This window comes from Glycine soja, chromosome 5 (genome assembly GCF_004193775.1).
Source record: "Glycine soja cultivar W05 chromosome 5, ASM419377v2, whole genome shotgun sequence".
Lineage (NCBI taxonomy): Eukaryota > Viridiplantae > Streptophyta > Magnoliopsida > Fabales > Fabaceae > Glycine > Glycine soja.
The window spans coordinates 36,863,720-36,878,448 of record NC_041006.1 but is presented as its reverse complement, the minus strand read 5'-3'; the positions used below and the strand labels follow the sequence as shown (position 1 = coordinate 36,878,448).

Genomic DNA, 14,729 nt, shown 5'->3' with positions numbered 1-14,729 from the left:
AATGTTTTCCTTTCAAAATAATGATTATTTTTTATTTTGAAACATGATTTTTAGTTCTTCTTTTAGTGATTCAAGATATAAAATTTGTGATATTAAATTCACTTATATCAAAATTATGGAACTCAAGTACTCAACTACTGCAGCAATGTCAAACCACGCATGAAAAATAAATTTTACGAGCAATCAAAAAAATTAATTAAAAAATATGATATTAGATTTTTATTTTCTAGTTGCTTGTGAGACTTTTTCATACAATTTTTTATTATCATTTTTTGCTATTTTTAGTTAAAACATTACGTATTGAATTAGTCATAATTATAATGAAAATTGTGTTCCAAAATAATAAAAAAAATGATCATTTCACAAGAACAACATAAATTCAAATTTGAAAGTTGAAAAAACAAATTAAATATTTTAAAAGATAAAAAATCAAAATAAATTTTTATAAGATAAAAGAATAAAAGTATATTTTATCCTTTTTTTTTTAATTAAGTCTCTTCAAAATATTAGACTTGGAATCACAAGTTCACCAAAAAAACTATAAAAAGTAGGAGTGATGTATGGATAGAAATAACACTAGGTAGCAGCCGGTGACGGGCAAGAATAGGAGGAGGTAACGCACTTTCCCTGCCCGAGTTAACAATGAATGGCTTTTGGTTGTACTTGTAAGCATAGGGTTGGTACCGAATAATTTTGTTAGATTTTCTACAGATTAGTTGAGTTGAAAGGAAACTAGCCAATTTGTTTGCACCTGAATGAAAATAATAATGAAATTTAAGACGAAACGGCTGAACCAAAATCTGTGAATGTTAACGTTAACGTGGAAAAGAAAAAAGGCAAGACACGTTTATATTTTAGATTTAGATTTATAGTTCCCAAAGGCCAAACACACATAGAGTACATACTTACGTTGTCGTATTTTACATTCTCTCACGGGAAAAGCAAAGCAAACCCAATCAATAATAATGCCGTGTGGGTTGGGGTCGTCGTCATGACTCATGTGAGTCATGGGGTATGCCGTATGTCAAAAATGTTAATGTGCTTATTTCACTTTCTTCTTTCCCAACCATACCCTAAACTAAACCCTCCTTTGATATTTTATTTTATTCTATTCTATGCCTTTATGCCTAGGTAATTATTATTATTATTATTATATGGATACGTTATGATATATTTATTAATATGATGACTATGGCTATAGCCTCCTTTTCTTCTCTAGCCTGATCTCGATTAAATTGAACATTTATTATTGTTTATATGATAAGATTTGAAATGATATGAAATCCAATCCATTACCCACTCTATTCTATAGATAATTGCTTGAGCTGTGCAAAATTGATTTTTTGTACAGAACGTTTACTTGAAGCTGCATCAATTGAGGAGGGATTCTTCATCTTTGGATTCGCTTTTGGTGCCTCGGAGTCAGAGCTGCAAGGAAAGTGGAGATGCTGGGATGAAAGCTGAATTTTGTGGTATGAACGCTTTTCTCACTCTTTTGGAATCAATTTGATTTGGTTTCGTTGTTATTGGGGTGTGTGTGGGTTGAAGGCTGAGATCAGGTGAAGAGGAAAGATAAAATTGAATCTTTGTTATTTTTTAAGAAAAAAAAGATGTCCAAAAAGATGGGCTTGGTGAGAATAGGTTCTAAAAAGAGACAAGGTGACATCAAAAGATCAAAACCCAGATGTAGAAATAGCAAGTAAGAATTGATTCGAACCTTCTCTAACATGGCATAAAAAAGTATCCAATGATTCACCCTTTATCCTGCAACAATACCAGTGGATGTATATATGCATTGTGTCTCTGATATTTGTTTGATACCAGCTTTAACAGACTGTGATTGCTTGTCACAGTTAGTAAATGCATGATTCATGCCTATAATAATAAATTTACTGTTGTGAGTTTTATTATTAGTCTCCTGTGTGTGTTCACTTATTGAGAATATATTGTGTTGCTGTTAATTTGCAGGGAAATGGCTACTTTAGTTGAACCCCCCAACAGAATTAAGCCTAAGGGGAAGCATTATTATACAATATGGCAAACATTGTTTGAGATTGATACGAAGTACGTTCCAATCAAGCCTATAGGCCGAGGAGCATATGGCGTGGTGTGCTCTTCCATCAACAGGGAGACCAATGAGAAAGTTGCAATTAAGAAGATTGGTAATATATTTGAGAATTCTATTGATGCATTGAGAACTTTAAGGGAGCTGAAGCTGCTTAGACATATTCGGCACGAGAATGTCATTGCTTTGAAAGATGTTATGATGCCAATCCACAGAACAAGTTTTAAAGATGTCTACTTGGTCTACGAGCTCATGGATACAGATCTTCATCAAATTATTAAGTCCTCTCAACCACTTTCCAATGATCATTGCAAATATTTCTTGTTTCAGGTACTAACCAGTTTGTTATGGAGTTTTCCTTTCCTTCAGCTCTTCTTTCTAATTTCTAAACCTCTGTGGTTGTGAATTTTTTTTGAATTTGCAGAAATGTATAAAATATTCATTTGAAGGAGATTTCGTTGGGGGTTGAAGTATAGTTGCAATGCACTCTTGCAGTGTTTAATTGGCATTGCCATGCTTCAAAGTGAATTCCCCATTTTCAATTATTAACATACAACTTAAAAATGAATTAATTATTGAATATCCTCTTTCATGCATTCTTATACTATATCATCTGGCTGTTTTTGAGGAGTTGGGACAATTTGAGTTGTGGATTTACATTCTCTAGTTTGAATGTATGACTATGTTTCCTGAGTCAAAGAATTTAGTGTTTCAGTTCCATGATTTTTCAGGTGAAGTAACATATACTATCATTCTGTAAATTAGTTAAGTCTAGGGAAGGGGTCTGTATTCTCTTCTTCAGGCTAGATATTGCCATGGTACTAGACAAAGAAAATCATTGGCCCAAATTGGGAGATTGATATGACCTTAGCATTGTTTGATTAAATGATGAAGCTTCTTATGAAAAAAACATATTATGGACTATTCTTGTCACTATCTTTTCTTCATTTTTATGAGTTTTGTAGTAGAATGTTGAACAGAATTGACAAATAATAATCTACAAGTAGAAAGCAGTTAACGGATTCTTTTTGAGCTTCTAATTTTTGCATATTTTAGCTATTCTTGTGAATGATACTAACCATATACTCTTACTTTAGCTCCTTCGAGGTCTAAAATATCTTCATTCAGCAAACATTCTTCACCGGGACTTGAAGCCTGGGAATCTGCTCGTCAATGCCAATTGCGATTTGAAGATATGTGACTTTGGGCTTGCACGAACTAATGGAGTTGATGGCCAGTTTATGACAGAGTATGTTGTCACTCGCTGGTATCGTGCACCGGAGCTCTTGTTATGCTGTGACAATTATGGAACCTCTATTGATGTCTGGTCAGTAGGGTGCATTTTTGCTGAGATTCTTGGTAGAAAGCCAATCTTCCCTGGAACTGAATGTCTCAACCAGCTGAAACTAATTATAAGCGTTCTTGGAAGCCAGCATGAATCTCATCTTGAGTTTATTGACAATGCAAAAGCCAGGAGATTTATCAAATCACTGCCCTGTACTAGAGGCAGACACTTCTCTCAGCTATACCCACAAGCAGATCCATTAGCCATAGATTTGTTGCAAAAAATGCTTGTGTTTGATCCAACCAAGAGAATTACTGTCTTGGAAGCTCTCCAACACCCGTATATGGCTGGCCTATATGATCCAAGGTGCAACCCTCCTGCTCAGGTTCCCATCAGTCTTGACATAGATGAACATTGGGGAGAACCGATGATTAGGGAAATGATGTGGAATGAGATGCTACATTATCATCCTGAAGCTGCTTCTACCAATGCATAGATTATTAATTCTTCCAAAGGCTTTCTAGTCCTGTTGCTTGTCTCTAGGGATAGTTCTGATTTTCCCTAGATAAACTGTAATCTTAAAAGGATTTAACTACCGAATTTTGTACTTTGCACGAGATTACTTTAGAACCTTTTTAATTTGACGTCTCCACAAGGATAATGGCATCTTGTAACTTGTATATAGCCATGCACACTGTTTTTGGTTTTTCGGCTAAAAACCCATTTGAACTAGTGTTGTTCATCAGTTGTTTCCTAAAATTTAACAGAAAAGAGTAAGACAATTTGTGCTTTCAAATATATTCATGGTTACGAGATGATGTTTTCCTTAAATGACACGGCTACCTGGTTTTCAATCGTGGGATGATTCAGTTGAACCAAATGTGTTTAGGTTCAGACAGATAGATAGCTTTAGAACCTTCAATAGATTCTTATAATGTGTTTAGATAAACAATAAAATTAAGTACTTCTTTTCATTCGAGATCTTATTCACAAGCTTAACTACGGAATTTATCGAAATATGTTGAAAATAATTTATAGAAAGGTCATAAATCACTTTCATATCCCTAAATATAGTCCTTCAAATGCCTCTTTAGTTGATTTGCAGTTCTCACATTGCAATCTCTTCATTTCTAAGGGACTAGTATCAGTGGCACTTGCATTGTGGCACTTACCACAGGTTTGAAAATCTTGTACTTGTGCTTTACCGGTACAGCATCAATATCGGAAAATGCATCAGAGTGTCATGGAAAGTTCATCATTCCGGGTATCATAGGCACGTTTTTTGAAAGGGAAAGTTATAAAAAAAAATCAACTATAGTTTTTATGAACTTTATGTGACCTATGAGGAGTGTAATAGTATTTTGAAGTAGAAGCAGTAAGGAGATTATAAAACATGTAAAGACCTCAGAAGTGCATTTTACATTTGGTTGCTGAGTTGACAAACATTGAACTGCTAATGTAGACTTCAGAGGAAGTGAACTGAGTAGGCTGGAGTATTCCACTGTATCCATCTTGCTGCTAATGTAGTCGGTGACAAGTTCAGTAGTAGTTTTTTTGGCCTTTTGTTTCCTTCCTTTCATCCCAAAATATAAATTCATATTCAGCATTAGCATAAATTTACATGGTAATGAAATTAACTGTCTCCCCGCCCCCCCCAGAAATGCGAATATGTGTGCGGAAATCTTAAGATAAGCCCATGTTACTAAAGAGAAAAAAGATCCATCAACAGTTAGTGCTCGCATTCACCTAGAGAGAGAAAGATGGCGAAGAGAGAAACGTAATTGGACTAAAAATTAACCCAAGAATATACTCTAAAGAGAAAATTTACGATAAAAAATTAATAACACTCAGATTACTTGTCATGTAAAAATTAATAGAAAGAGAAAAAAAAATATAAGTATCAAATTTCAATAGAGTGTTTACTCTGTAGTGGGAGTGTGTATATCATTTCTCTACTTATAAGTCGGATTCCAGGAAAATAGTTCACAATGGGAGTCAAGCTTTAGCCTTTAAAGGATTTTTTTTTTGTTGATTGGCTTAGCCTTTAAAGGATATGTTTGCCACACTGATAAACTTCCTGCAACATTTTGGGAATTAAATTTTAGAAGAAAAGAGATGGAAAGACAAAAATTTTGTTTTTAATAAATATTTAATTTAATTTTTAATATAAAAGAAATAAAATATGGATTAAGACGATTACACATGTTTAATATGTTACTCTTTTGTTTATAAACATTACATAATTTTATTGATTAATTTTTTTAAAAAAAAATCACTTCTTTTTTTCTCTCTCTCCAAAAAGTTCCTTTGCAGGTTGCATCTAAAACTAAGCTAGGAGCATCTTCAACCATATATATATATATATATATATATTACTTTTCTCATATCTTAAGTAAGTTCCATCATTACATATTATTAAATTTTACTTTTTACAACTTAAGCAACTTTTCTCAGCAAAATATTTACTTTAATTTTTTTATTAAATAGGTCTCATAAATAATTATACATCCTCATATTTTATCATATTAATTTTTATTAGTTACTTTTTTTAATATTGATGCGCCTAAATAAGATATAAGAGCCTGTGCTTATTCAAGCAACTTGTATTTGAAGAATGCTTACTAATGACAAAGTCTTACACTGGTTTAGTTAGTGAAAAACGAATTCATATCCCCATAAAAATATGAATTTTAATTTTATTGTTAATGTAAAAAAAATTAATAAATAATATGTAAGTATATTAGTAAGTATTTATTGAAACTATATTTGTCTTAACTTAATGAGTCCCGGGGATTTAATTCACATAAATTTTTCATAACAAAAAATCCTATTAAACACCATTGCATAATAAGAAGAAACAAAATGATAATCACCTCATTAAGGACTAACTTTCAGTAAAATTAAGATGATTTAAACACACTAAAGACAATATAAACATGTTTTTTTTAGTTATTTGACTAAAATAAAATTGTTTGAAAAAATTGTCCTCATTTCTTCATAATACAAAATTATAATATAAATCCATTTATATTATGCCATTTTATTTAATAGAATATTTGAAAATGATAATAAAATAAAATATTTTATTCTAATTAATATGATAACTAATTTGAAATAACTTAAAATATGAAAAAAAAATTGGTAGAAATCTACTCAAGGTATTAATTTGAAATACAATTATAATGAGGAATAAAATCTTTTAAAAAAAACCAATTAAAATATATGATTTTATATTGAATCTCATATATGACTGTGACTGTGAGTGAAATTTATCCTTCTGCGCTTAATGAGAAAAATTAAGTGAAATTGAAGCATTAAATATTAGAAAACATAACAAAAATTTCCCAAATCCGATAGATAAGCAGGCAAAATGATAGTTTATCAATAATAATTATTTGAAGATATATGGTTATCAAATTTTAGCTTATACTACATGAATAATTAAATGTCTAGTTTCTCTTAAGAAATGGGTAGTCTCACAATTAGCTTTAACTTTTTTGTTCTTACTAATCTAATCAGTGTCTTTTCACATTGGTAAAAAAATTAAAATAAAAAACATTTAATGTAAAAATTATAGAAAAACATAAAAAATCATAAACAACAAAATTTTATACATTTAAATAAAAATATTTTTTCTTTTAATTTTTTAAAAATTAATTTAAAACAAATACTAATTGGTGTTCTTAACATTGATTAAAAAGTTTTTACTAAAATATATAAAACTATATTATTCATAAAAAAATTATATTCTTATATAATCTTTATAATAAATATTTAAATAAAAAATATAATCAATATCCTAATATTTTAATGACAGATTAACAATATCCTTAATTTAGTATCTCAATATTTTCTCTGCCGCCCAAACTCCAAAGTCAGAAAGTGAGGGGGAAGAGTGGGCAATGGCCCAAGAATATGCTAGAGAATCTCCGTACTATCATGTGAGGCTGTGACTTGTGATGTGATGTTCTTTACCGATGAAAACGTTATGAAAAGAAAAGCAGACGCAGGGAGTGCTGACAACGTAAAGTAACATAATGAGCATTTACAGTGATGTGCTTGTACGTCTTTGTCTTTGGAGGAGCACCCATGATATGATCAGATCTTCTATTAGTAGTATACACTATTTCGTTTTTCTAAAGTCACCAAATTTTAGAAAACAACATGCACTTATAATTATTGAAAATAGTTGAGAATTGTAATAAAAATAAATTAAATATATACATTAAAATATGTTTTAAAAAAAGCTCTATATATGCTTTAGATTTATCGACGTTCTTGTTGAGAATGACAAATTGACCATGGATATGCATGATTTTGGGCAGTGAGGCTGCGAGTCTGTTTTCTATAACACTTTGTGGTTATATAATGTTTTCATTTTCATCTCATACTTGACTCTTTTTTTTTTTTCCCATTCTGAAATTGTGTCGGTGTCTTCTATTTTTTGGTCATAGTTGGATATATGAACAATCAATTTCGGGTACCATGCGTAAAGTAACTTGTCTTCCATTTAGCAACTCTACACATTCATGAAATTTTCTTAAGGGTGATCAGTGAAAGCAATTTGCGGCTATGTTTAGTTGAATTTTTTTTATCACTGAGGAGAGAGTAGGCATACTTACACACATTCATCTTTTGTTTTTGACGATTCATCGGACTGGGTAGCTAGCTATGTTTTTCGTTGCCTAATTATTTCTCCTTGTCAATCAGGTTTGTAATTCTAACTACATAAGAGCCGACAAACACATAACGATAGAAACATGCGTCGAAATTGTCAAAAGATTTTAAGAACATGTTTAGGGAATTCAGAACAAGTTATTTTTTTGACTGGTCACAAGAAATTACCTTACTTTTAAGTTAACATAATTGAACTTTTGCAACATCTCTTTCCCAATACAACTCGATCGAGTTTCTTTATTAATCGTGTAAGTAACCATTTACAGTTTTTTTATTTATTATTTGACCTAAAAATCTGATTTTGTTTTGGAAGGGGGTTGAGATTATTATCAACTCAGAAATTTCCATCTTATCGGCAGTATTAATGATGCAATAGTTGTGCAATAAAATCATTAAAATGTCATATATAAGAGTAGTCTTTTTCTAACTAATATAAATTGGACTATATAATAAGTTTAATAGATAATCGACGCAATGGAGATTATCGGTCAAAGAAAAGATGAACTGAAGCAGCCATATGATTTTTCCTAGGATAAAATTATAACATCTTATAGATAATTGGCACAATGAAGATTATCGAGTCAAAGAAAAAATGAACCGAAGCAGCCATCTAGTTTTTCATAGGATAAAATTATAAGTTAATTATTCTCCCACGTGGAAAGCATTTGTAATTTTCCTGAAACAGAAGGAATCATAAGTCTTTAAACAATATTAAAATAAGATTTGGCTGGCGCTGGTGATGTCAATGACTTAAGCGGTAAGGTTTATATGCATAGTTCTAACATTATTAATGTAACCAGAATCAATGGTAGGAGTGGTTCGATTCTTTGGTCTCTTAATTAAATAATGGGATTCATTTTAGAAATGAAATTACAACTTAAAATATCTTTTATCCTATAATAGATTGATTCGGTGAGAAAAATATTAGTTAGATGTAAAATAGAAATCTAATATGCTTATTGATTAAAAAAAATGCATGAATGTAAGATTAGTTGAAGTTTCCGAGAAACAACATATAAAGTTGAAAATGAGTGAGACCCAACTCAAAAAGGTTGTTCTGGAGACATGGCTTGTACCTATTTGTAGAATATAGTGTTATTAAAACTCTGCATTCACATTGAATGATTTGGATCCTTCTAGTTCTAGCTGCTGGATGATGCAACAAAGAGAGAGAGAGAGGGAGAGAGAGAGAGAGAGAGAGAGAGAGAGAGGCAGAATTTAGTGGAACCTAGCTGACAAATGGGTCTCACTTGAATCTTGAATGATCTTGCTTTCTCTTAACTACATCAAGTTAACAGCTGGAAAATAAACCAGGGAACATATATACTATTCTCATTTTTTTTCTTTTCTTAGGATCAGTTCATTTGTAGAGAAATAGAGCCAAAAAGAGAATAAATAAACATTAAAATGAAATGAGAATTCACACTTACATTTTATTTTAATTCAAATTTTTTATGTTATTTCATTTTTTTTCACTCTATGGGACGGGTACCTTATTCTCTTTTCTTCCTTGTAAAGTTTAGTGTAAACCTCTTAAAAAAAATTAGAACAAATAGCTGGGCAACTTGGACTGGCATGGCCACCCCACTGGATTCTGGTCGGAAACCTTTTTCTTTCTTTTCCAACAACCCATAACTGGAACCATGTGCTTAATTTACATCGTAAATGAAATAAATATTCTGGTGGTCAAAAGCTGGCTCTATTGAAGAAAGTATCGATCACCTTCGGTAAATTAAATACTAGTATAGTATTGTGCTAGTTATGGTCCATCATGTGACAATAATTGATTTAAAATTATTTCTGCAGAATATGGAGTATACTTAAGTTTGTTAACATTCGAGGTTTAACTCCTCTCACCAAAACCTCACATGAAACGCATAAACAAATTTGTTCAATACGTTTTTTGCCTGTTTAATTATATTAGTCCATGTGGAAAAAATTTCTTAATGATAGTAATATTTTAGTAATTGAAAATGTGAATGCTGTGATTTCAAGATGTCCATTTTTTTGGTAGATACAAATATAAATATAATAGCAGTGACGGATAAATTTAAACCTAAACCAAGTTCAAATTATATATCTATATATAATACTACATCATCAATGCCTCTAAACAATGTGGAAGTTTTATCTTTTATGCACATTACTTTTGAATTAATTATTTGATTCGTTTATATGTACTTAATTATTCTGTTTTATAGAATGTTGAAAAGATTAGAGAGAGTTATGTGTTATTTTTTCGTGAGTTCTAAATTTTCGGTGGTATGATTTGTGAGGAATAAACAAATTCATTTTACGTGATTTTCTTTAATTTTTGTATTAGATTTAGATAATTAAAGACAACGGATCAATTGAACGTAAAAATAAATTATGCAAATGAGTGGATTATTTCTATCGTTAATATTTTTTACTTGGCCATATACGTTTTTTTTATCGGCACTTGGTTATTATATACGAATATTTATATGTATATATACAGTATATCATAAAGTCCAGAGCTCAGGTTTACTGATCCCATTAAATGCCCCATAATACTCTATGGAAAAATGTTTAAAGCTCTCATCTATCAATGCTTCATTAAAATAACAGGGTAGTTAAAACATAGTATTATTTGTTGAAGTAAGTTATATATTTTAAATTATGATAAATTTTAAACAAACTTAAAAAAAATGTTTAATACATGGAAAGAAAATAATGGCACGTTGAAATTGATGTATAATAATAGTTTGAGTTTACAGTAAGAGGTCAAAAGCTTTTAATTGTAGCTCACTCAAACAAATAATAGATGATTGAATTGGCAATAGAAAGAGTAGAATATCAGACGCCAAGGAGCACCAATAAAAACCAGAAAATGATTATTATAGAAAAACCAAAAGGAACTGCAACTACCTAAGATTCCACTGATAAATAAATATTTCAAATGGGTGGTCCAACATCTACCAAATAGATTACTGTCATATTGCGTTACCACTTAGTAAATGGCAACATATATATATATATATAGTAGGAGTATAAGTAAATAAAAATAAAAATAAAACGGCGCGTGCACATGAACAGGAGCAGTGACCATCGTCGTACTATGTGACCCTTTCCCTCTTTCACCTTCTCTTGTTTCTATTGACTTTTTTTAATTTTGCAGTTAGGGCTTGAGGAGGCCTCACCTTCATCTTCCTCTAAATTAAAAATATAAAATTTGGTCTTATTTATTTATCATAAGTTTTTTTAAGGCTTAATTTAATTTATTTAAAAGTTTGACTTAATCTATGAACCTATTAAAAAAAATTATTTTACAATAAATATTATATATATATATATATATATGAAGAAATCTAATAATTATATAGTGTAACTTTAAAAATTCATATAATATTTTTTAAAATTTAATATAAAAAAAGATACATATTTTTTTTATTTGTGTGTAAAAGAAATAAGTTAAAATTAATTAGAATACTTTAATATAAAATTAAAATTCACTAATCACAATAACCAAAATAAGAATTATAATCTGAAGACTTTAAGTATTTAATAAAATATTATAAACAAAATAAATAAATTAAATAAAATACTAAAAATTTCATTGGATAATCTAATCTTAATTTCAAATACTAAAATAAATAAAAAAAAATACAAGTGGTTAGGTCTTAAACAGGCCAAAAGGTTCCTCATAGATTACCTACCCATTTCTATCCTTATTTGCAGGCACACAAAAAGCATAAGTCCAAAGACCAAAATCCCCCCACTAGCCAATTATTTTATTGTATTCCATTATTACAATGGGCTATTTTTTTCTCTATAAATTCCGCCCGATGAATCCATTCAAAACCTCTTCCCCTTCTCATCTATCCTCCTCCTAAAAATTGGTCAAAATCTATCCAATCTCTTTGCATATTCCTTCTTATCATCATCTTCTTCTTCTTCTCTGTTGCCTCTAGAATTGAAAAGTTCTTCTTCCTGCCCATAGTCTTTGACACCCTTTTCCAACCTCTAGATTTTTTCTTCCCTCTATAATTATCTCCTTCACAGAAACCTTATCCCACATATCATCAATTACCTTGTTCCTCTCAAAGTTTGATTCTTTTTCTCTTGAATTGGATTGTTATAATTTTTGTTCATACTTACATGTTATGCAGTTATGAATGATTGAGAGACAGCACAAATGTCTTCTCCAGTGATCTCCGAGATCCTCCTCTCTGGCTTCACCATAAACTCTTCCCTAAGACGCAGGACACACTTGGTGCAATCTTTCTCTGTTGTTTTCCTCCACTGGTTCTACGTTTTCTCATGAACTAAATAAATTAACCTCGTACATAGTATAAACATAGTACGTACCCGTGTTCTTTTTTCAAATTCAATCATTAAACCTAGCTAGCAGATTAGGGTTATTATTGTTCAAATAGCAGACTACTACATGGCTTCTCCTGGTGGAAGTGGAACCTATTCATCTGGTTCCAGTTCTCTTCAAAACTCTGGTTCTGAAGGAGACAGAGACATCATGGAACAGAGGAAGAGGAAGAGAATGTTGTCCAATAGGGAATCGGCTCGTAGATCGAGGATAAGGAAACAGCAGCACCTGGAAGGTCTGAGTGCCCAATTGGATCAGCTTAAAAAGGAGAACGCACAAATCAACACAAACATAAGCATCACGACGCAGATGTACCTCAAGGTGGAAGCTGAGAACGCGATTCTGAGGGCTCAAATGGGGGAACTGAGCAACAGATTGAACTCTCTGAACGAAATGATAAGTTTCATTAACTCCACCAACAGCAACTGCTTGATGATGTTCGATGAGGCACAGGAGACGACCACTCAGTTGTTCAATGATTGTGGCTTCATGGATTATGCTTGGAATGGAATACCAATCATGGCTTCCGCTGACAATGAAATGTTGATCATGTATTGATCTTGAGTTGTAGCACAACACCCACGTCTTCTCTTGTTTTAATTTTTTTTTTTATTGTAATAGTGATGTCTATTGTTTTCAGTTTATGTTATGTTTAGGGTTGTCTTGTCTTGTGCGTATTTCAAGAGGGGGATTCTTTTTTCTTCTCGAAAATGTAAAATATCGACCTTTTATTTTCCAGGTAGTGATTTTCGTTCATTTCCACTCTTTATTTTATTAAATGTCCATTTTATTTTTCAACTTTTAACTTAGTACTATGTTTTACGGATTAAAAGATTTTTTTGAGGAATGTGAGCTTGAAAATATAATATTCCATATTTGTTAAGAATTTTGTAAAACTATATATTTCTAGGCATTGTTTATTCCTAGAAAGTAGTATTATCATGTTTTATTGTACTTTTATTTCTAAAATGAGGGTTGAAAATATGATTCTTGAGATTAAAATATAATATCTTGACAAATACTCCTATATTATTATTACTATTATCATTTAATAAGATAGAGTCGCATTTGATTCGCTCGCTGTTTCGAAATAAGCAAAAATATAAACAAGAGTCACGCTTCCTCTGACTTAATAACATTTCATGTTCGTCTTTAAGCTTGAGATAACAAAAAACAATTAAAAAAATGTTGTTAACAACGTATATAAATTAGTAAGAAATTTATAATTTATAATAATAACAACTAGAACGGGTTCACATTCGCTTGGATGTTAAAAGCGTGTATATTTTTATTGCCAATTGTCACAATTAACAGACAGATGACGTATGTCATATAAACAAAACTTTAGAACCAATCATAACCAGTTAATGTGCAACTTCTTTTGATTAATTGTAAAGGGGGAAACTAATAAAGTCGGTGGATGATTAGATCTTTTAATTTAGGAAAAGAGACTATGATACTTTTCTTATTCTTTTGTTTCGTTTCATATATGATATAATGATACATTTGTACCGCTTCCTAAAATCCAAGTGTTAATTTGTGCATGTGAATATAATATTTGCATTATTGCTGATGCACGCTTTCAATGTTGAAGAGATAAATGGGGAAAGATATAATCATAGAAGTGAGAATTAAATAGTTAATAGTTCAATATCCTCTTAAAGAAATGAAAATGGGAAAGCAATAAATTGGAATTTATTGGAATTTTTTTCCTTCCAAACATTGATGCAGACTATCCATCATTAATTTTGTTGATATGATAATTAATCTTCTAAAAAATTTGACTGTTCATTTTTAATAAAATCTTTTTTTTAATTATATTTTTTTATTCATACAATTGTCTATTTTCAATAAAATCTTTGCTTTTAATCATATTTTTTTATTCATACGATTGAAAGTTGAAATTTTACTTAAAAGATAAAGTCGAAAGTAGACTACTTATATTCTACCTACTTATTTATTATTAGATATTCCTTTTATCTGAACAGAATTATATCATGTATCAGAAAAGGGCCTAATCATGGCCACTCGCGAGTTCATCCTGAATCCAGATAATTCGAAATCACCAAACTATAGCCTGATTGTTTGTGTGATTTTTTTTTAAATTACTTTTGATTACTTATATTTTTTTAATAACTAATAAAGTTGGAAAAAATCCAAAATATAAAAGCAAACAGCTTTAGAGTTTTTCTTAAACTTTATAAAAAATATCATTAAAAATGTTCTTTTTCTTTTTCCAAACTTTACGTGATTACTGGTTAGTTTGAGTCATGATTTGTTTTGTGGGGGGAAAGTCATAATTTATTTTAATTGATCTTAGAGAAGTTCGATGAAAAAAATGAGAATTCTACAATAAAGTC

The 14,729-nt window shown here is 30.5% G+C and overlaps 2 protein-coding genes across 5 annotated transcripts; both read left to right on the top strand.

Moving 5' to 3' along the window:
* Positions 1-981: 981 nt before the first annotated feature.
* On the top strand, positions 982-4,148 carry LOC114412924 (mitogen-activated protein kinase 7). 4 transcript variants are annotated; one of them, XM_028377037.1, is made up of 4 exons: positions 982-1,000; positions 1,352-1,472; positions 1,969-2,395; positions 3,163-4,148. In XM_028377037.1, the coding sequence occupies exons 3-4, from the start codon at positions 1,973-1,975 to the stop codon at positions 3,844-3,846; spliced, it is 1,107 nt and encodes a 368-aa protein (XP_028232838.1). In that variant the 5' UTR covers positions 982-1,000; positions 1,352-1,472; positions 1,969-1,972; the 3' UTR covers positions 3,847-4,148. The 4 variants fall into 4 exon arrangements, with proteins under 4 accessions (XP_028232838.1, XP_028232836.1, XP_028232837.1 ...); XM_028377035.1 differs by having other exon boundaries at positions 992-1,131; XM_028377036.1 differs by lacking the exon at positions 982-1,000 and adding an exon at positions 1,001-1,019.
* A 7,660-nt stretch (positions 4,149-11,808) lies between these two features.
* Positions 11,809-13,131, top strand: LOC114412923 (bZIP transcription factor 11-like). The gene has a single exon (XM_028377032.1). The coding sequence runs from the start codon at positions 12,436-12,438 to the stop codon at positions 12,925-12,927; it is 492 nt and encodes a 163-aa protein (XP_028232833.1). The 5' UTR covers positions 11,809-12,435; the 3' UTR covers positions 12,928-13,131.
* Positions 13,132-14,729: the final 1,598 nt, after the last annotated feature.